The sequence below is a fragment of the Pristiophorus japonicus genome, chromosome 6 (assembly GCF_044704955.1).
Source record: "Pristiophorus japonicus isolate sPriJap1 chromosome 6, sPriJap1.hap1, whole genome shotgun sequence".
Classification (NCBI taxonomy): domain Eukaryota; kingdom Metazoa; phylum Chordata; class Chondrichthyes; family Pristiophoridae; genus Pristiophorus; species Pristiophorus japonicus.
This window is the reverse complement of record NC_091982.1, coordinates 56,422,816-56,446,287: the sequence shown is the minus strand read 5'-3', so window position 1 is coordinate 56,446,287 and position 23,472 is coordinate 56,422,816. Positions and strand designations below refer to the sequence as shown.

General features: G+C 44.6%; 1 protein-coding gene across 1 annotated transcript in view; it reads left to right on the top strand.

Annotated features, from left to right (window-relative positions):
* The window catches only part of aff2 (AF4/FMR2 family, member 2), a 569,269-nt gene extending 547,719 nt beyond the window's left edge, over nucleotides 1–21,550 (top strand). Inside the window, exons 17-21 of the mRNA XM_070882879.1 lie at nucleotides 2,723–2,794; nucleotides 3,184–3,277; nucleotides 7,806–7,855; nucleotides 11,429–11,652; nucleotides 17,598–21,550. Of these exons, the coding sequence (XP_070738980.1) occupies nucleotides 2,723–2,794; nucleotides 3,184–3,277; nucleotides 7,806–7,855; nucleotides 11,429–11,652; nucleotides 17,598–17,719 (562 nt within the window). The 3' untranslated portion in view covers nucleotides 17,720–21,550. The remainder of the gene's footprint in view (nucleotides 1–2,722; nucleotides 2,795–3,183; nucleotides 3,278–7,805; nucleotides 7,856–11,428; nucleotides 11,653–17,597) is intronic.
* The last annotated feature ends 1,922 nt before the right edge of the window (nucleotides 21,551–23,472 follow it).

The following is a 23,472-nucleotide window of genomic DNA, read 5'->3' as shown; positions in this document are numbered from 1 at the left end:
GGACAAATTTGCCTGGGAATGGGGAAAGAGCAGGGGGGAGTCGGATTAATTGGATAGCTCTTTCATAAAGTCAGCACAGACACGATGGGCCGAATGGGCTTTCTGTGCTGTATGATTGTATGAAAACCTGAATCTATCCACGATAACAGTCAGAATGGGAGCAGCCATCAACAAATGGTGACTTGATTACAATCTGGGATTGCGCTGCGAGCTGCTATATAATCCAATAGAAATTTCGAACAAGCCTACCACTTGGTGGTGAGGGGGCCACCAATTTGAAATGGTTACGAAGAGAAGTTGGGTAAATTGAATTACGCAGAGAGTTGTTGGAGCCTGGAATGCTTTGCTGTACAGGTGAAACGTCCCGAATCCGGAATTCCGAAAACTGGAATTATCTGAAAACCAGACATTTCGGCAAGGAACAGAGGATCGGAGGGCGGCGATGTCCGAAATCCAGCAAACCTGAAATCCGGCACAGATTTGGTCCACAGCGAGGTTCGAAATCAGGCAAAATCCAGCACGGATTCGGTCCCGAGGATTCCGAATTTCAGAACACTGATTTTCTTGTCTGAAATCCGGTAAAACCCAAAAACCGGCATGGTCTCAGCTTTGAGGATTCTGGGTTTCAGGCGTTGTACCTGTACCGCCTCGTTGAGGCAGAGACTACGGCATCTTTTAAGGGTATAATATGGTCAAACATTTGAAGCAGAGGAAGATACAGGCTTGTCGGAGAAGAGAGAGCAGAGCTTTGGAGCTTTGGAGAACCGGCACAGAAATGATGAGCAGAGTAGCCTGCCTTCTGTGCTGTAAACGTCTATCATTTCAGGGAGTGAAACTACGGCTCCTTTATTTGAGTAGCGTGGGTGAGTTTCAAGTTGTCACTGAAGAGGGCGACGGGGATCCTGAGCTGAACCAGTTCTGCCAAATATCCAAGTTTAAGTGAATCTGAACCCCAAGCCAGAACTTATGTCTATCACTTTATTTCATACAGTAACAAAGTGTTGGTAGCAGAACTCGTGCTGAAACCTGCAGAGTCGCAGTGGGTCATGTTCTTAACCTGACCTGAAGAATAAGGTGAAGTTCAGATGGGCTTCATTGAGGAGAGAGTAACAAGGGAACAGGAGTAGGCCATTCAGCTCCTCGAGCCGATCCCACCATTCAGTTAGTGTCAGCTGTGGCTCAGTGGGCAGCACTCTCACCTCTGAATCCGAAGGTTGTGGGTTTAAGTCCCACTCGTGAGACTTGTGGACATAATCCAGTGCAGTATTGAGGGAGTGCTGGACTGTCAGATGTGATGTCTTTTGGAAGAGATGTTAAATCGTGGACCTGTCTGCTCTCTCAGGTGGATGCGAAAGATTCCATCACACTATTCAAAGAAGAGCAGGGGAGTTCACCCCAGTGTCCTGGCCAATAGTTATCCCGCAGCCAACACCTAAAACAGATTATCCAGTCATTATCACATTGCTGTATGTGGGAGCTTGCTGTGCGCAAATTGGCTGCCGTGTTTCCTACATTATAACAGTAACTACACTTCAAAAGTACTTCATTGGCTGTAAAGTGCTTTGGGACGTCCTGAGGTTGTGAAAGGCGCTATAGAAATGCAAGTCTTTCTTCATTTTAGATTACAGCTGATCTGTATCTTAATTCCATTCACCCGCCTTGGTTCCATATCCCTTAATAACCTTACCCAACAAAAATCTATTAGCAAAATAGAAAGACAATTGGGAATGTACAGATAGAAGCCAATAAATCATTCTGAAATGTGCATAGCGTTTTTCTATATGTGTATCCAAAAGTGTATAGATATATATTAATGAATATGTTAACACATATGTTATACATTTATCTGCTACATGATAATATATATGGTCCCATCCTTCATTCGCTGTGACTGTGAAAAGTCTCGAATTGAGAGATCAGACTTGTTGATGCAGACTCTTCCCTTTCACTTCCCCAAGCTATAATTTTATATTAAGTTGGGATGTTACAATCGCTGGGTGTCTGATGACTCCACATCCTGAGGCTGTAGAATATCATCCTGCTTTTCAAAGAGCTACATACTAAAGAATCAAGCCTAACAACTCAATTCAGCTATTATGCAGTCCCTTCACTGAGCACGTGTATTGCTCGGAGTGCAAATATCGCTCCAAATGCCATGTAAATGAACTTGGAGACGAGAGCTTAGATTTCCCGACATGGCTGCTTTCTCCACCGAATGGGTTTTGCACTGTGCGCTAAACAGCGGCAGCGTGGTAGTTGCACTCAATTTTCCGGGGTCAGCCCAGCATTGCGTTTGTGCAAGTGCAGGTTTGGAAGTATGCAGGGAGCACAGTACGGGGTAATTTCGACTCTTAGACAATAGTGAGAAACGGGCGATATTGGATTGGCCACCATTTATACATCTCTCCGGCTTTTTATTTCCCGTGAAGTTAGCGGAAAGGAAAATGGGGAGAGATGTCTGACCCTGTATGTCTGACTGACTGATCCAATATTGCCCATTTCAAATTGTCGTACAAGAGTCAAAATGACCCCCACCCGTGAAAAGGTGGCTCAAATCCGATTGGAAAATCACGACTGTTGTACTTGCTTTAGGATGTGACAGGTCACTCATGCAAAAAAAAAACCTTGCTCATTTCCTTCCCGTGTCTGAGCAACTAATAAAAGCCACTTACACATTGTTGACTAGTCAGGATTATTGATTGTTCCCTGATTCTTTCCCAAGGTATGCCATGAGGTTAAAGAATTTCACTGGCTCCATGGCCACAATAGCTGAAAAAAAATTGGCAGTTTTATGGTGAGTTTCAGCCAGTTAATTATCAGGTTGTCGAACTTCCAATCAACTGCGTCATAATATTATATGTGTGTCTTTGGTGCAATTAGATAATGAAGAAAAATAAATGAATAGGGGAAGGTATTATCTCTTCTTACATCCTCAAATAGTGTTTTTCTATATGTGTATCCATGATTCAGGCTGTGCTATTTTGTGACATTTATTCATTACCTTGATCTCATACTGTGCTTCACCAGATAAAGCGTGCAGTTTTGACTTTGTCTCACATCTATCTTCAGTGTGTTCCTCAAGAATCCAATATGAGAAGCCTCATTTACATAAATTGTGCTGTTTTATTGAGTGCTCAACATTAGAAAGAGAACCTAACCCAGTCTTCCTCTAATTAAATCTAGTTACCGATGCTTGTCACTTCTCTACTTGAGAATGTTCAGACTTAAGAAAGACCATGCCATGAAGTACTCCCGATCTTTGATGGAATATTTTAAGGTATTTTACTGATTTTGTGGGGCGCTGCAGTATTTATGAAACAGGCTATTACGATGGTGGTCTATATCAATTGCTTTTACACCGCTGTTTGCTTGGGTCCGATTTCAGACGGTGAGCAGAGAGGAGGCGGATTACGCTGGTACAACCAGCTCATTTCTCCCAGTGCTAGGTCCTGGTTTCCCAGGGATGCCACTGGGATAATGCAGCTGGATGTACAAGTAAGAATGTATTTTCTCTGAAGGAAGTGCGGAATACCGAGAACAAAAGGGCAAGTGTCAACTGTGGCTCAGTGGGTAGCTCACAATCCTCTGAGTCAGAAAGTTGTGGGTTCAAATCCCACTCCAGAGACTTGAGCACATAATCTAGGCTGACACTCCCAGTGCAGTGCTGAGGGAGTGATGCCCTGTCAGAGGTGCTGTCTTTCGGATGAGATGTTAAACTGAAACCCCGTCTGCTCTCGCAGGTGGACGTAAAAGATCCCATGCCACTATTTCGAAGAAGAGTGGGGGAGTTATCCCTGGTGTCCTGGCTAACATTTATTCATCAGTCAACATAACAAAAACAGATTATCTGGTCATTATCACATTGCTGTTTGTGAGAGCTTGCTGTGTGCAAATTGCCTGCCGCCTTTCCCACATTACTACACGCCAAAAGAATTTCATTGGCTGCAAAGTGCCTTGAGACATCCGGTGGTCGTGAAAGGTGCCATATAAATGCACGTCATGCTTCTTTTTATGCTCTTAAAATTAGAGCCAGGCCATTCAGGGGGGAAATCAGGAAGTGGTTTTTCACACAAAGAGTAGTGGAAATTGTTATGTTCATAATAAAGTAATGTAACTGAGTACTGTAGACATGAGTAAGTGTGACCGTAGCTCCTTTATTCAAACTCCGGAGTGCTGGTACATCATGGGAGGCCTGCTTATATACAGTGCTCCCAAGGGATGCTGGGATCCCTTGGGACTCCAACAGGTAGGCCCTCTGGTGGTGGTATGATACAGGTTACCTAGGGTTGCATACATAACAGAAATCTCAAACAATCTTCCCCAAAAGGTTGTGGATGCTGAGGGATAATTGGAGCTTTCAAGGCTGAGATTGATAGATTTTTGTTGGGTAAGGGAATCAAGGGATTGGGAGCAAAGCAAGGCAAATGGGGTTGAGGTACAGGTCAGCCACGATCTAATTGAACGTCGGAACAGGCTCGGGGGGCTGAATGGCCCCATGCTCCTAATGCCAGAAACCAGTTAATTGACAGAGAATCTCCCAGATTCTCACCTAAAGGAGTGTCGGTATAGATTTAAAGTGCTGGGACTATTTCCATTGAAAGGTTTTAAAAAGCTGAAGGACTTTTGATAGATTTAACAGCGAAAAACTATTGCCTCTGGTTGGGGGGAATCAGTGACAAGGAGTCATCATTTTAAAATTATCACTGAGAGACTGAGAAGAGAGCTGGGAGAATCTTGTTTACACGTAGACTTGTTGGAGCGTGCAATACTTTGCCACAGGGAAAAGTTGAGACAGAGACAGTTGCATTTTTTAAGGGAAAAGTAGATGGACATTTGGAGCAGAATATACAAGGCAATGAGGAGAGAGTGGGGCAGTGGCATTAGTGTTGAATTGCACTAGCAAAGAGTTGGCACAGTCAAAAACTTGAGATCATCCAAACCTCTGCTGCCCGTGTCCTAACTCGCACCAAGTTCCGCTCACCATCACCCCTGTGCTCGCTGACCTACCTTGGCTCCCAGTCCGGCAATGCCTCAGTTTTAAAATTCTCATCCTCGTATTCAACTCCTTCCATGGCCTCACCCCTCCCTATCTCTGTAACCTCCTCTAACCCTACAAGCCTTTGAGATGTCTGCGCTCCTCTAATTCTGCCCTCTGGAACATCCCTGATTATAATCGCTCCACTATTGGTGGCAGTGCCTGGGCCCTAAGCTCTGGAATTCCCTCCCTAAACCTCTTCGCCTCTCTATCTTTCTCTCTCCTCCTTTAAGATGCTCCTTAAAACCTACCCCTTTGACCAAGCTTTTGGTCACCTGTCCTAATATCTCCATATGTGGCTCAGTGTCAAATTTTGTCTGATAACGCTCCTGTGAAGCGCCTTGGAACGTTTTATTACATTAAAGGTGCAACTATATAAATGTAAATTGTTGCTGAATGGCCGTTTTCTCTGCTATAAACTTCTATGGCTTTGCTATAGTTTAACATCTACTTGATCCCAGTAGAGAATTCAGCTGCCCATTCACTTCTAGAGTTTAGGGTACCTTACCTGAATATAGTGGACTAAATGATCTCATTGACTCTATCTTTTAATGGTCAGTACATTAAATTCAATCTGATGCGGTTTTCCCAAACGCAGCTGTCCATTTTAGACGTTTAATCACCTTCTGCTCGTTGTGTTTAGAGTGAATTACAGAATGAATATTTAAGTAGCCAGGATTGGCCAATTGTCTGACCTGAGCTGTGAGGAGGATGCTAAGAGGCTGCAGGGTGACATGGACAGGTTAGGTGAGTGGGCAAATGCATGGCAGATGCAGTATAATGTGCATAAATGTGAGGCAAAAACCGGAAGGCAGAATATTATCTGAATGGTGACAGATTAGGAAAAAGGGAGGTGCAACGAGACCTGGGTGTCATGGTACATCAGTCATTGAAAGTTGGCATGCAGGTACAGCAGGTGGTGAAGAAGGCAAATGGAATGTTGGCCTTCATAGCGAGAGGATTTGAGTATAGGAGCAGGGAGGTCTTACTGCAGTTATACAGGGCCTTGGTGAGGCCACACCTTGAATATTGTGTACAGTTTTGGTCTCCTAACTTGAGGAAGGACATTCTTACTATTGAGGGAATGCAGCGAAGGTTCACCAGACTGATTCCTGGGATGGAAGGACTGACATATGAAAAAAGACTGGATCGACTAGGCTCATATTCACTGGAATTTAGAAGAATGAGAAGGGATCTCATAGAAACATATAAAATTCTGATGGGATTGGACAGGTTAGTTGCAGGAAGAATGTTTCCGATGTTGGGTAAGTCCAGAACCAGGGGTCACAGTCTAAGGATAAGGGGTAAGCTATTTAGGACCGAGATGAGGAGAAACTTCTTCAATCAGAGAATTGTGAACCAGTGGAATTCTCTACCACAGAAAGTTGTTGAGGCCAGTTCGTTAGATATATTCAAAAGGGAGTTAGATGTGGCCCTTACAGCTAAAGGGATCAAGGGGTATGGAGAAAAAGCAGGAATGGGGTACTGAAGTTGCATGTTCGAAGGGCCGAATGGCCTACTCCTGCACCTATTTTCTGTGTTTCTATGTTTCTATGAACTGCAGTTTGTTTGATGTCCTGAACCAAACAGAATGTTTCCAATTAAACTAGTTAACATAAGAACATAAGAAATAGGAGCAGGAGTCGGCCATACGACATCCTCACCTCTGCTCCGCCATTCAACAAGATCATGGCTGATCTGATCTTGGCCTCTACTCCACTTTCCAGCCCGCTCCCCATAACCCATGACTCCCTTATCGCTCAAAAATCTGTCTATCTCCACCTTAAATATATTCAATGACCCAGTCTCCACAGCTTTCTGGGGCAGAGAATTCCACAGATTTATGACCCTCTGAGAGAAGAAATTCCTCCTCATCTCCGTTTTAAATGAATGGTGCCTTTTTTTAAAAAACTATGGCCTAGAAATTGCCCTCCACCCCAAAGGGGGCGGATAATTCGAATGAAATGAATATTCACCGCCAGAATCCATGGAGCGGAGAATAGAGCAAAATTGTCCTCTTTAACTTTTTTAATCGTTGCGGCAGAGTTTGGGGTGGAAGTGCGTTGGGAGCGGGGCAGAAGGCGGGTGGTGCCATCAGCGCCACGCTGAGCACGTCAGCACGATGTGATGAGGTCAGCGCGTCGCAGACGTGCCACATCGCGCTGACGTATAGCAATGTCCCCCTCCTGCAGTTAAAGGGGAGGGCTACTGCGAGCTCTGCAGCCACTTTATTGGTGCCCACTGAGACGGGGTGCCAGGCTGCCTGTTGGAGGCCCGGCCGAACCTGTGGCTGCCATTGTCGGGCCGACTTCAGAGTCGGCCGATAATTAAAATAAAATGGCGGCCATGGTGGAGCGCCCTCCCCTTTAAGGGCGGACGTGCCGCCCAGCCACTGGCAGCGTCCCGCTGGGAAAAGCTGTCGAGGGCACCAATCTGCGGTGGCTCTGTTCCCGCGGGGCAATTTCCCTCGCGGGGCGGAAGTGGGTCGCCACCGGGCGGTAAGGGGTTGGGTCAGCACGTGCCTGACGGGGCGGGAACACAGGGTGCGGCGAAAACCCGTTCCTGCCGCCCTCGACCCGGGGGCAATTGCGGATGGGTCAGACCATCCACCTGTCCCCGGTTGGAAAGGCCTTACCGCGCCATTACCGCCTCTTAGAGACGATAATGGACCTTAAAGAGGGGGACAGTTTCGGCCCCTATGTGTTTAGCTTGTCCTTGGAAAGCCATCAAGGGCCGATCGTATTTTCACGTGCGACTTTCTGTGTTGCAGAGTTCCTCGAAAGCCTCGCAAGCTCCTTCTCCGTGGGGAACGAATGGAAAGTAAGTCTTCCTTCATCATTCTTACAAGCCAGGTTTTTCTGGAGCGGGACGTCTCAGCAACGTGCCCTGTTACTTTGAGTTCCTTGTGCATGATTAGCTGGTGTAAATGTATTTGCCCACAAAGTTGCTGGACGTGCGAGCTGATAACGGTGCGGCGAGGGCAACGTCTGGGACCTCGGTGAGCGACGGGACCAACCGTCTATCTCCTTAACCAATCCAATTAAAGATTTGAGAACTAAACCGAGGAAGGACTGAGGAGGAGGGTGAATTAGAGTGAAATCCGGTACAGAAAGAGAAATAAAGAGAAGGAAAGACAGATTGGATTAATAGAGAGAAATAAAAAAGGGACAGGAAGGAAAAATAATTTTAAAAAATTGAATGAATAATTTGCCATTTTTTAAATCTTTTGAAACTATTCAGAAAGGAATGAGACTCCACACTTTTAAGTGTTCACTTTATGGGCAAGCGAGTTTGATTGGCTGTCATTAACAATTATCACGTTGTTAAAAGGGTACTTACGCTATTAATTACCAGACTTAACTTTCTGCGGCAGATTTAACAGGCAAAAGCAGCAACTTCATGAAACTCCTGGGGAGGTTGAGGGCGAGATGCCATTATCCCGAGGCTAACAGCTGAGCAGTGCAAATCATCCAGCAACTTGAGGCAATTCACAATTCACGGGGTTTCTCTTCCCCGACACAAGTTGCTGGCCGGTTTTCGCATCGATACCGGCACGCATCACTCAGGCGCCATTATTTGAGCAAATTCTGAGCCCGATGAGGTTAGCAACCGTCCTCAGCTACCTGCTTCAGATTGACGGGAGTTACGGCCTCTGTCACCAGAGCAGTCGGGGTGCAATGGGGGGCAGCATTCTTGCGCCTTGCCACTTTTATATTTAGCGTGCAATCATTTCATTTCTTTCCCCCCGTCCTGTCCAGGGACTTTATATAACCTTGCCATACACAGGCTGCCTCCAATAAAGAGGAATTGTCAACAGTTAATGTGATTTACTCGACTCCCGAGCTGCCATCTTTCAATTTAATATCGACCTTTAGACTCAGAGTTACAATGTTTACGTTTGCTGAAAGACTGATGAATATTTCATTGATAGATGTTAAGATCTGGTTTAAAAGTAATCAAAGTCACGGTTGATCGCCCAATAGCAGTCACATTTACAATGCTTGTTGATTGTGATTATGAGTGAGAATTTAGCTGGATTTAATCTGGCCTGAATGTTTTTTCAATACAACATTTATCCCTGTCTCCTGTCAGAACCAATAAGAAAGAACTGAGTGTAATTATTATGAATGAAATAACAGAGCTCTGATTGATTCATAAAATAAAATCATGCATCACAGTGTTAATCAAGTTCCTCTGGTGCTCCCAAGCTGCTTAATGTATTGATCACGGAAGCAACCCTCTGTCATAATGAACACAGGGACTGCCTACAGGTTCAGCAACATCTGCTTCCTCCTATATGGCTGCTTCTCACCTAATTATATGAAGAGTTTTCAAGGAGATAAACAAGCTGGACTTAAGCCAGTCAGTAGGCTTCTTTCTCCATGGGTCCCCCGCCTCTGTCCTTCCTCCTCAGCTTTGACCCCGTGACCTACAAGGCCCAGGTCAGTTGACCAACACAGGTCACCATGTGACAACAGCTGCTGCTGCTCAAAACTGCTCAGCCAACCAAAATTTTATTCGTGATTGAGCAACATCACATTCGCTTTTTTTGTCTTTATGAAGCCACATAAGTAAGAAAGACTTACATTTCTACCACGACTTTCACGACCACAGGACCTCCCAAAGCGCTATGCAGCCAAATATTACGCCTTTTTCGTTTTCTTGGGTTCTAATGCTTGCCGTTTTCAGGTTACGACATATTTTGAAGTGTAGTCACTGTTGTAATGTAGGAAACGCAGCAGCCAATTTGTACACAGCAAGGTCCCTCAAACAGCAATGTGATAATGACCAGATAATCTGTTCTATTGATGTTGATTGAGGAATAAATATTCACCAGTACACCGTGGAGAACTCCCCTGCACTCCTTAGAAATAGTGCTGTGGGATCTTTTACGTCCAACTAGAAGGCAGTAAGGGCCTCGGTTTAATGTCTCATCTGAAAGACGGCACCTCCGACAGTGCAGCACTCCCTCAGCACTGTGCTGGACTGTCAGCCTGGATTATGTGCTCAAGTCTCTGGAGTGGGACTTGAACCTGACATTTTTGCCTCTCCAGCTTGGGTTGTTAAGGATAGTTCCAAGCCCACCATTTAATCAGCTACCTCAGCACAGACCAGGGATCTAGCCTGAGACCATCCTGTTCAACTATGTGATTCACGAGGGCTGATTCACGATCTACGGGGCACACATCCTGTTAAGTGTTAGTTTGACTCAATGATTGCGCTCTTATTTCACCCCCCCCCCCCCCCCGCCCCAACTCAAATTAGAAGTTTATGCGTTCGAGCCCTACTCTGGGATTTGAGCAGATAATTTAGACTGACACTTCAGCACAGCACTGTGAGCAGTGCTCTCGCTCGGCCCAGTCGATAGTGGAATCACCCCTACTGGCCCATCGAAGACTATTCTGTGCGAAATATTTATGCTAGAATAATACCAGAATGTCTATTAACACCATTGTGTCAGCCAGTGAGTTGGAGGCAGGGCGAGACTTATGGCAGGCCTTGCAGTAAACAGTTTATTTACAGCAAACAAATTCTATTGACTCAGCAAACAGAGTCTGTTTAAACAGCGCACTACAGCAAACAGTCTATAGTGTCTATTTAAAAAGACCCTGTACCAACTACAGCAAACTGAACTCATGAACAAAACTGCAGCAACCTCTCCTGATAATAGCAGGGTTATTTCTCCAGCACAATGTAGTGAGTGGAGGATGGTTACACAATACAAATTATGTGCATAAAATCAATCCCAGTTACTTACATCATCATCATCATCATCATAGGTAATCCCTTGGAATTGAGGAAGACTTGCTTCCACTCTAAAAATGAGTCCTTAGGTGGCTGAATAGTCCAATACGAGAACCACAGTCTCTGTCACAGGTGGGACAGATAGTCGTTGAGGGAAAGGGTGGGTGGGACTGGTTTGCCACACGCTCCTTCCGCTGCCTGCGCTTGGTTTCTGTATGTTCTCGGCGACGAGACTCGAGGTACTCAGCACCCTCCTGGATGCACTTCCTCCACTTAGGGAGGTCTTTGGCCAGGGACTCCCAGGGGATGTTGCACTTTATCAGGGAGGCTTTGAGGGTATCCCTGTGACATTTCCTCTGCCCACCTTTGGCTCGCTTGCCGTGAAGGAGTTCCGAGTACAGCGCTTGCTTTGGGAGTTTGGCATGCGAACAATGTGGCCCGCCCAGTGGAGCTGATCAAGTGTGGTCAGTGCTTCAATGTGTGGTGTCCAGGGGTGATTGACGGGGGAATTACCCAATCATTTCCATTCTGGCCGGGACTTGTGCTGTCACTCTATGCAGCCGAATATTACGCCTTTTTTTTGCTTTCTTGGGTTCTAATGCTTGCCATTCTCAGGTTACGACATATTTCCCATTTCCATCCGTGCAGAACCACAGGGACAGCCTCCCCTTTGTCGCCCAGTCCATCTCCAGTCAGCTCCGTCGGGTCTCACGGGAGCAGCACAAGCACCACAGGGTCGTCGCCCTCAGCAACCATCAGTATTCCTCAACGGATCCACCACATGGCTGCCAGCCACGTCAACATCACCAACAACATCCTCAGAAGTTACGAACACTGGGACACTGCCGACAAGTTGGCCCGAGAGAACAAAGGTCAGTGCCATTCAGGAGTGTGTTGTTGCTGAAGCGATATCCGTGCTTCCCGTTATATACCATAGAGTGCGGCATTCAGTCTTGGGCCCCGCACCTCAGGAGGATTATATTGGTCTCGGAGTGGGGGGGTTGGTGGGGCAGCACAGATTCAGCAGAATGATACTGGAGCTAAAAAGTTAAATCATGAGGAGCGGTTGCATAAATTTGGCTTGTATCCCGCTGAGTCTAGAAGATTGAGGGGCGATCTGATCAAAGTCTTTTAATTGTTAAACGGATTTTATAGAGTATATCCAGAGATAGTACTTCCTCTGGCGGTAGAGTCAAGGACAAAGGGATATCATCTTAATGCGTAACAGGCTCGAGGTAATGAATGGCCCATCCTGTTCCTATGTAACACACTTGAGGGGCTGAATGGCCCCCTCCTGTTCCTGTATAACAGGCCCGAGGTAATGAATGGCCTCCTCCTGTTCCTGTGTAACAGGCTCGAGGGGCTGAATGTCCCCCTCCTGTTCCTGTGTAATAGGCACGAGGGGCTGATTGGCCCCCTCCTGTTCCTGTATAACAGGCTCGAGGTAATGAATGGCCTCCTCCTGTTTCTATGTAACACACTCGAGGGGCTGAATGGCCCCCTTCTGTTCCCATGTAACACACTCAAGGGGCTGATTGGCCCTCTCCTGCTCCTGTGTAACAGGCTCGAGGAGCTGAATGGCTCCCTCCTGTTGCTGTGTAACAGGCTCGAGGGGCTGAGTGGCCCCCTCCTATTCCTGTGTAACAGGCTCAAGGTAATGAATGGCCTCCTCCTGTTCCTATGTAAAACACTCAAGGGGCTGAAAGGCCCCTTCCTGTTCCTGTGTAACAGGCTCGGGGTAATGAATGGCCCCCTCCTGTTCCTATGTAGGATCGAGGGTCTGATTGGCCTCCTCTTGTCCCTATGCAACATGCTCGAGGGGCTGAATGGCCACCTCCTGTTCCTGTGTAACAGGCTCAAGGGGTTGAATGATCTCCTCCTGTTTCTGTGTAACAGACTCGAGGGGTTGAATGGTCTCCTCCTGTTCCTGCGTAACAGGCTTGAGGTGCTGAATGGCCTCCTCCTGTTCCTATGTAACAGGCTCGAGGGGCTGAATGGCCACCTCCTATTCCTATATAACAGGCTCGAGGGGCTGAATGGATTCCTCCTGTTCCTATGTTCCCTATGTTGCTACAGAGTCGCTTTGAATATTATGGGGCCATCAACACTGCCCGACTTACATAAGTCTCATTAAGAAGTCCGTGCAAATTAAGGGGGTTCCCCACAATTCTGCGGGAGCAGCTGAAAAATTCTGCAGGTGCTTCGAGCCCACTTGAAACAGGGTGCTTCAAAGGAGGCTGGTACCTTTTTGACTAGCTGGCACTCCAAATCAGATTTAACCTTGATTTTAATGTTGTTCTTGTCTCTACTTCTTAAACCAAATAAAAAAATATAAAAATAGTAGAGCTTCTGATCGAGAAACAAAAATTCTAGAAACACTCAGTGGGTCAGGCAGCATCTGTGCAAAGAGAAATAGAGTTAATGTTTCAGGTCGGTGATCCTTCGTCAGAACATCTGCAATATTTTGCTTTTCTATTAGAGCTTCTGATCCGTATTTTCTAAAAAGAAAAATGTTTTGCTCTAAAATAAGTTACTTGGAATATCATAGGTGTGCACAAATATAACAACAACTTGTATTTATATAGCACCTTTAACATAGTTAAACAAAATTTGACACCAAGCCACATAAGAAGAAATCAAGTCAGATGACCAAAAGCTTGGTCAAAGAGATAGGTTTTAAGGAGTGTCTTAAAGGAGGAGAGAGAGGTAGAGAGGTTTAGGGAAGGAATTTCAGAGATTAGAGCCCAGGCAGCTGAAGGCACAGCCGCCAATGGTAGAATGATTAAAATCGGGGATGCTCAGGAGGCCAGAATTAGAGGAGCGCAGAGATCTCGAAAGGTTGTGAGGCTGGAGGAGATTGCAGAGAGAGGGAGGGGTGAGGCCATGGAGGGATTTGAAAGAAAGAAAGACTTGGATTTATGTAGCACCTTTCACGACCACCGGAGGTCTCAAAGCGCTTTACAGCCAATGAAGTACTTTTTGGAGTGTAGTCACTGTTGCAATGTGGGAAACGTGGCAGCTAATTTGTGCACAGCAAGCTCCCACCATCAGCAATGTGATAATGACCAGATAATCTGTTTCAGTAATGTTGAGCGAGGGATAAATATTGGCCAGGACACCAGGGATAACTCTTCTTCGAAATAGTGCCATGGGATCTTTCACATCCACCTGAGCGAGCAGACAGAGGCCTCGGTTTAACGTCTCATCTGAAAGACGGCACCTCTGACAGTGCAGCACTCCCTCAGCACTGCACTGGGAGTGTCAGCCTAGATTTTTGTGCTCAAGTCCCTGGAGTCACAACCTTTTGACTCAGAGGCGAGAGTGCTACCCACTGAGCCACAGCTGATGATAACAAGGATGTGAATCCCCCTCTCATTATTTATTTAGAACTGATTGGCTATCTCCCTTTTCAGTTCTGCTTCCAACAGGTCACCTAAATTCTATTGCTGAGAATCACCAGTGTCCTAGCACAGCAAGTGAAATGGGATATTAAATCTCAATTTTAAAAAAAATGACTTCCAACCAAATTATGCCCGATCATGTAAAGCACTTCAACGGTTGTTCGTGATATTTAATTAAAAGTTTACGGTTAAGAGGTTTTCCATCAAGGCGTATAACAGATGAGTAATGTTGTTTGCACAGTAGTTAAGACGGAACAATATCTACTTCATGTGTTTTGCTTTGAGAATTAACAAGGGATAATATCGACCGAATGTATTTCATTAGATACAGATAATTGCAAATTAGCCATAAAGGCGAACATCAAAGAGAGCCACGATGTGCAAACATGGTATGTCTTAGGGAGGGATCTTAAAATAGAGCAGCTTATCAGGTAATGAAGCTATAATATAAGAATGGTAAAATTATATTACATTAATGGTGTTTAACAGCATCAAATATGCAATTTCAAGATATTTTACATTGCAATTCGTTCTAAACATATGTTAGAGTCATGTCCCTTGACTTAGAACCTTGGTTAGATCACACTTGGAGTACTGCATACAATTCTGGTCGCCGTATTATAAAAAGGATATAAAGGTACTGGAGAGGGTGCAGAGAAAATTTACAAGGATGATACCAGAAATGCGAGGGTATACGTATCAGGAAACGATCAACAGGCTGAGTCTCCTTTCTTTTGAAAAGAGAAGGTCAAGCGATGACCTAATAGAGATAAAGGATCCTCTAGGAAAGAGTGATCATAGCATGGTTGAATTTCAAATTTAGTTGGAGGGTGAGAAATTCGGATCTCAAACGAGTGTTCTGATTCTAAATAGAGACAATTACAAAGGTATGAAAGCAGAGTTGGCTAAAGTGGACTGGGAAAATAGATTAAAGTGTAAGATGGTTGATAAGCAGTGGCAGACATTTAAGGAGATATTTTATAACTCTCAATAAAAATATATTCCAGTGAAAAGGAAATACATTAAGAAAAGGGAAAACCATCCGTGGCTAACTAAGGAAGTAAAGGAGAGTATCAAATTGAAAACAATGGCTTACAAAGTTTAGTGGGAGGCCAGAGGATTGGGACATTTTTAAAAGCCAACAAAGGACAACTAAAAAAATAATAGAGGGACGATAGATTATGAGAGTAAACGAGCAAGAAATATTAAAACAGATAGTAAGAGCTTCTACAGGGATATGAAAAGGAAGAGGATAGCTAAAGTAAACATTGGTCCCTTAGAGGATGAGACTGCGGAATTAATAATGGGGAACAGGGAAATGGCAGAGACTTTGAACAAATATTTTTCATCGGTCTTCACAGGAGAGGACACTAAAAACATCCAATAATAGATAATCAAGTGGCTATAGGGTGGGAGAAACTTAAAACAATCACTATCACTAAAGTAAAAGTACTCTGTAAAATAATGGGACTAAAGATGGACAAGTCCTCTGGACCTGATGCCTTGCATCCCAGGGTCTTAAAAGAAGTGGCTGCAAAGATAGTGGATGCATTAGTTGTAATCTACCAAAATTCCCTGGATTCTGGAGAGGTCACAGCGGATTGGAAAACCACAAATGTAATGCCTTTATTTTAAAAAGGAAGCAGACCGAAAGCAGGAAACGATAAGCCAGTTAGCCTAACATCTGTCGTTGGGAAAATGCTGGAGTCCATTATTAAGGAAGCAATAGCAAGACATTTGAAAAAACATAATGCAGTCAAGCAGAGTCAGCATGGTTTTATGAAAGGGAAATCATGTTTGACAAATTTACTGGAGTTCTTTGAGGATGTAACGAGTAGGGTGGATAAGGGGGAACCAGTGGATATGGTATATTTAGATCTCCAGAAAGCATTGGATAAAAGCATTCGATACTGCACAAGATAAAAGCTTATGGGGTTGGGGTAATATATTAGCATGGATAACGGATTGGCTAATTAACAGAAAACAGAGAGCCGGGATAAATGGATCATTTTCCAGTTGGCAAATGGTAACTAGTGGGGTACCACAGAGATTAGTGCTGGGTTCTCAACTATTTACAATCTATATTAATGACTTGGATGAACGGACACAAAAATGGGTGGGAAAGCAAATTATGAGGAGGACACAAAAAATCTGCAAAGGGATATAAACAGGCTAAGTGAGTGGGCAAACATTTGAGAGAGGGTTTATAATGTGGGAAAGTGTGAGGTTATCCACTTTGGCAGGTAAAATAAAAAAGCAATTTATTATTTAAATGGAGAGAAATTACAAAATGCTGCAGTACAGACAACCTTGGGGTCATTGTGCATGAAATACAAAAAATTGGTATGCAGGTACAGCAAGTAATCAGGGAGGCAAATGGAATGTTGGCCTTTATTGCAAGGGGGATAGAGTATAAAAGCAAGGAAGTCCTGATACATCTGTACAGGATATTGGTGAGGCCACACCTAGAGTACTGTGTACAGTTTTGGTCTCTGTATTTAAGGAAGGATATAGTGTATTGGAGGCAGTTCAGAGAAGGTTCACTAGGTTGATTGCAGAGATGAAAGGGTTGACTTATGAAGAAAGGTTGAGCAGGTTAGGCCTATACTAATTGGAGCTTAGAAGAATGAGAGGTGATCTTATTGAAACATATAAAATACTGAGGGGGCTCGACAGGGTAGATGCAGAGAGGATGTTTCCCCTTGTGAGGGAATCTAGAACTCGGGGGCATAGTTTCAGAATATGGGGTCACCCATTTAAAACTAAGATGAGGAGGAATTTCTTCTCTCAGAGGGTCGTAAATCTGGGGAATTCTCTGCCCCAGAGAGCTGTGGAGGCTGCTCATTGAATATATTTAAAGTTGAGATGGACAGATTTATGAGTGATAAGGGAGTGAAGGTTTATGGGAAGCGGGCAGGGAAGTGGAGCTGAGTCCATGATCAGATTAGCCATGATCTTATTGAATGGCGGAGCAGGCTCGAAGGGCTAAATGGCCTACTCCTGCTCCTATTTCTTATGTTCTTAGGTCTTTAAAATCATGAAAGGTTTTGATAGAGTAAGTACAGAGAGAATGTTTCCACTTGTGTCATTAATACAAGATAGTCACCAAGAAATCAAATAGGGAATTCAGAAGAAACTTCTTTACCCAGAGAGTGGTGAGAATGTGGAACTCTCCAGCACAGGGAGCAGTTGAGGTGAATAGTATCGATGCATTTAAGGGGAGGCTAGACAAGCATATGAGGGAGAAGGGAATAGAGGGTTATGTGGATGGAGTCAGATGAGAAAGACGGGAGGAGGCTCGAGTGGAGCATAAACGCCGGCATGGACTGGTTGGGCCGAATGGCCTGTTTCAGTGCTGCATATGCTCTGCAATCCGATGTAAAAGTCCCATTTTTTCATGTTTTCCTTCGCTGCAGAATTCTTTCACGAGCTGGACACACTGATGGGACCATTGACGCAGCACAGCAGCATGACCACCTTGGTTCGGTACACGCGACAAGGACTGCATTGGCTGAGGGTCGAAGCTCATTTATTATAGTGACTGTGCTGCGCGCTCTGTTTTTTTTGCATTTCCATCTCTACCTCTGCCAGGACCCTGACTGGCGGGATCCCTGCTGACCCGAGGCTCCGGATCGAGTCACCGACGACACATCTCCTCTCACTGTACTTCAGGACTCGCGGCGATGTTATGCAGCTGGGTGACTCTCCCTGCACCACACCCCACACCCCCACTCCACCCCTCCTGCCCACACCCCCCACCAGAGGACCTTGTACTTCAACAAGAAAAGCGGCAACATCACACGTTTTGTGCTCGTCTATTTTCATAGTACTTTTCATTGACTTCTCCAGTCTTTGGATTGACAGTGTCCCTTGAGGCATTTCACCACGTTATATGCTGCCTGAAAGGCCAAGACAAGTAGAACCACGTCCAAGATGGAATAAAAGAGTGCCTGAGAAAATATAAAAATGCCTCACAAGAAAGTGAGTGTGTTGAGTTACCGATGGAAAACCCCAAAAAAGAATTGCTCCCGAAGAGAATTTGTTGTCGCGCTCCCTCGCACTTTGGATAAGCCCAGACCGTGTGTGGAACGCGCTGCCTCTGGACAGACTGCAGAAGGAGCGATACTGAGGTGAAAGGTCAAAGCCGAGAGCCTGACATGTAAATGGTTGAGTCATTTGACTCTTTATTTTATATCTTTTTTTTTCTTTGAAGCTGAAAGAAAAGGTAGACAGGTAGAAATGGAAATTTGTGCATTAAATTGAAGTGCTGTGTGTTTGCTTGCCGTTGAGTGAAAACACATCATTCTCCGTGCTGTTTGGTATGCCTTAGAGATTTGTGATCACAAGCACTTTTTTTTGAGAATATTTATTAGGATGTAAGTCCTAACACCTAGGTGGTGTGTGAAGGAAGAATTCCATGGTCAGAGCCTCGGCAATTATTAGGGTGGCTCAAAAAGGTGAGGCCATTTTATCTTCAAAGGTGGTTTTCAACCCTTCAAACTTACATGGCGATATCATCAAATACATCCATCTGTCTTCTACTTCTGTACCTGAAGAGCTTTGTTCTTTTCTTTCATAATCTCACAATCTTTTTTTTTGGAGTTATCTTATGCAACATATTAACTAACGCACACCTACATTTGGAACAGAAAACTGACCACATACAAAATTGACTGCAATCATTTGTGAATTTTAAATTTAAGGAGGACAGAAAGAACGGAGTGGGGGAGGGTTCAAAGATCAAAGGTTTTGCCCAAGATGGATGAAAGGGTTTTAAAAAAACAAGGGCCTGACAACATTGTGGATACTAACGTACAGGCTCAGCTGAAGTTCCTCACTGTTTCCTACTAGTGGGAGGTGGGAAGTTAATTTGTTTCTAATACATGGGCTGGCGCCTCCCCTTAAATGACGGAGCGAGGAATTTCAGAAGGAAGCGCCAAGTGTTGGTATGCAGAAACCTCGCAGCGCAAGTTCAGGATCGAGACATTCTCTCTGAGCGCTGGCTGACTGCTCCAATCTGACAAGTATCCGCGATGTCAAGTTACATCACAATGAGTCCTGACTTAAAATAACAGAAATAAACGGCGCAAGGAATCCTCTTCACTTAATGAGAATCTCATCTGAAGGTTCTTATGCAGCCAGCTGCAGGCGATTATGGGTGGTTATTGGTGGAAACATGACATGCAATATCAGTTCTTATGAAATAAGTGCCATTTAGTTCTTGAAGCATTCCTTAGCCTGTCTCTGGTAAAAGGTACAATTACCATTAAAGTAATGTCCATCACATGTCAATATTGGTTGAGCTTCAAAAGATAAATGCAACGCAGCAAAATCTTAACGGAAAACTCATGCTAGATGTTTTAATAGTACACACATTTACAAATGCAGACAAAGAAAAGATTAGGTTACACAAAGCTGTCTGTGCCTTATTACCTTTTGAAAGCACAGCCAAGTTTAATAGGAGGTGGCTAGTTTACGGGGGAAGAAACAATGGAACCAGCAGCCGCGAGTCGCAATATATTGGTATCTTTCAGTCCCCGGATATGATTGCTGTTTTAAAAAGTCGCAGTGTTGAACCTGCAAAGCTCCTCGCCATTTCCACTCATCGTGCAATCGATTTTATTTCCAAATTTGGGCCTCTTTGGCTGAAAAAGGCAAATCTAATTTATCTTTATGTATGTGAATATGTTGGTGGGGGAAATAAAAACACTGCACCAAATGACGTATGAGAAATGACCCCAGTCTGGGTCAGCTGTTGAAGTATGTTGCATGGTGCACAGTGAAAAAGCTTGGCTCATTTCTTCTGATGCTAACTGTAGAAGCTGTTGTCTTAACCTCTATGGCAGAGAGTTAAAGATCCAGTTCAGTGAAGTGGATATACACTTAAAAAGGAAACATTTGCAGAGCTACGGGGAAAGAGCAGGGGGAGGATGAGACTAATTGGATAGCTCTTGCAAAGAGCTGTCACAGGCACGATGGGCCAAATGGCCTTTTTCTGTGCTGTATTATTCTATGAAATAAATTGTTTTACGGACCGCTTCAGAATGATCTCAACTGGCATAGAGTTGGACTGCAGATTTATATTCTACTGCGTGTCTTAATAAGGCACAGTTACATAGGTTTACATAGGGGAAGAGGAACTGAGGGCTTGAGTTGCTTGATCTTGTTAAGTAAGGGACTGACAATAGCTCTGTTTACAGTGTTAGTATTATCAACATGTAAAAAGAAGGGTGAGGAAAGACCATGAAGGCCCACCACCTCTGTCTGTTAGACAGTGCCACCTCATGCTGTACCCTGCCCAAGCACTAAGTATCGCTATCTCCCGTATCAACTTTCAGGAAAAACTCTCGTGAATTCCTCCGGATTCCCTCAAGCAATCAAGCGAGCTTTCCCAGAAATCATGGTCACCGCATGACGTGTCACTAGGTGCGCTTAACTAAATCCCCATGCACTTAACTAGTGAACAGTCGAGGCTTGGCTACAAATTCTGACCGAGCTCTGATAGAGAGCTGTCCAGTGGATATCTTGCTGCGGGACCTGTGAGAATGGTCATCGCAAAGGGAGGTCACCAAATCCAGCAGTTAATAGCTTTTGGAAGAAGCTTCTTACTTGCTCTGTACCATGCATAGACTTGACCCACTGAGAAGGACACGATGTAGTAAATAGTGGAGACACAGCGTGGGTGAAATAGAATATTCCATTGAGGATGATCCTGCTCACAAGTGAGATAGTATCAGTATCCCTCTACTTCCCTTTCGTGCACCATACACATTTTTTTTAAAGCCATCACAAAAACCAGCTTTAATGTACTTAAAAGTTGCATTTACCTCGAATGAAACAAAAACAGTTAAACAAGCTTTATCGTGTAATGAAGATAACTTTGTAGTATCATGAGGGAGCTGTTTGAACCACTCTAAGCTGATATTACATATCCCATTGACTGATTATGTGTTAACAAAGAGAATAATAAGTGAGTGGGAATGATCAAAAGTAAATAATCTCATAGACAGATAAAAGAATCTGAGAGAATGAAACTCCAATGCTGTCACCCACCCATCGCTTCCGTCTCTCCCTCCTGACTCATTGCCCGCGGTCACCAACACTGCCAACTGCTCCTTTGTTCTGGCTGCTATTCCATCCATCCTGAGTCGCGTCCTATTTCTCATCTATATGCTATCTCTCGGCAACATTACACAGAATTTTACAGCACAGAAACAGGCCATTCAGCCCAACTGATCCGTGCCGGCATTTATGCTCCACATGAACCTCCTCCCACCCTACTACATCTAACTCTATCAGCATATCCTTCTATTCCTTTCTCCCTCATGTGTTTATCCAGCTTCCCCTTACATCTATCTATGTTATTCGCCTCAACCACTCCCTGTGGTAGCGAGTTCCATATTCTAACCATTCTGTGGGTAAAGAAGTTTCACGAACTTTATCCATGAACATGGGTCAGCTTCCATATGTATGCTGATGACTCCTGTTTTACTCACTCCACTACCATCCTTGGCTTCATGACCTTTACTGTACATATTGGCAGCATGTCTGATTTCATGGTGTAAATGAACTGTATGCAGCTCAACATTGACAAGGCCAAGATCACCTTGTTCAACCCCCGCCAGAAACTGTGCCCTAGGCTTCAATTCTACCCCCTCCCCCCGCCTTGTACGAAGAAGCTCAACAAGACAATGAATGACCTCAGTGCCCTGTTCGACCCGGAGCCAAGCCCCAAACCCCACATCCAATCCATTGCCAACACTGCCTACTTTCATCTCCAAAATATTGCTCCTCTTCACCTCTACCTCACCCCCTACAGCTGCTGAAACTCTCATTTGTGCCAATGGCACCTCCGGACTCGCCTTGAATACTGCTCTCCTCATTGGGCTCCTGCATAAACTCCCAAGTCATTCAGAGTTACATTTCCCACATCCTACCCCACAAATTTCCAAAGCTACCAATCATAAGAACATAAGAAATAGGAGGAGGCCATTTGGCCCCTCGAGCCTGCTCTGCCATTCAATAAGATCATGGCTGATCTGATCATGGACTCAAATCCACTTCCCAGCCCACCTGCCCCCATAACCCTTTACTCCCTTATCACTCAAAAAGCTGTCTATCTCTGCCTTAAATATATTCAATGGCCCAGCCTCCACAGCTTTCTGGGGCAGAGAATTCCACATCCTATCCCACAAATTTCCAAAGCTACCAATCAAAAGAACATAAGGAATAGGAGTAGGCCATTTGGCCTCAACTCCACTTCCTTGCCCACTCCCCATAACGCTTGAAAGCCAAAACCAAGCAGTCATCCCTTATCCACAACATCCCTCTTATTAGATTATCATTAACACATTTTTTTTAATTTATTCGTTCACAGGATGTGGGTGTAACCGGCATCGCCAGTATTTATTGCCCATCCCTAATTGCCTTTGAGAAGGTGGTGGTGAGCCGCCTTATCCAACTGAGTGGCTCGCTGCACCATTTCAAAGGGCAGTTAAGAGTTAACCACATTGATGTGGGTCAGGAGTCATATACAGGCTAGACTGGGTATAGACGGCAGATTTCCTTCCATAAACGTTATGCATGCCTATCGCCCCGGTCCCCCCCCACCCCCCCCGCCTTCGATTCCTCATCCCTCATACCCGGATGGCTCCACGGCCTTACCTCTGCACCCTCTTCCATCTTCCATTGTTCCAATCCTGGTTCCACTGTGTGCTTCCCCCCTCCCTACATTCTACCACTGATGTCAGAGCATTCAGTTACCTTTCCCTAAACCCTTCCATGTTTTTCATCCCTCAAACGCCTCCTTAAAACTTACTGCTGTGATAAAGTTTTTATCATTCCCCTCTAATGTGCCACAAATACTGTTTGGATCTGGTCCAAAGCATTGAATACTCTTGGGATGTTTCGCTATGTTAATACTGTATAAATGCAAGTTGTTTGATGACATTCAACACCCAATATTAAATCACTTTCACAGTAATCACTCCTACAAAGTACACATCCATTTTTTTACAGATTTTATTTCCACATTTATCTTGCATGTGGGTTTAAAAATGGATCAGAATTTCTACGCCCCACTACTGCTATGCAGAGTGAACTCTAACTTCAAAGCCTCCAGGGAACTAATTGTCATCTGTTCATCATCTAACATTGCCAGTCAGGAGTTAGCACACACCAGAATAAAATAACTTACATTTATATAGCACCTTTATTGTAGTAAATCATCCCAAGGCGCTTCACAGGAACGTGATCAGACAAAATTTGACAGCGAGCCAAAGAAGGTGACAT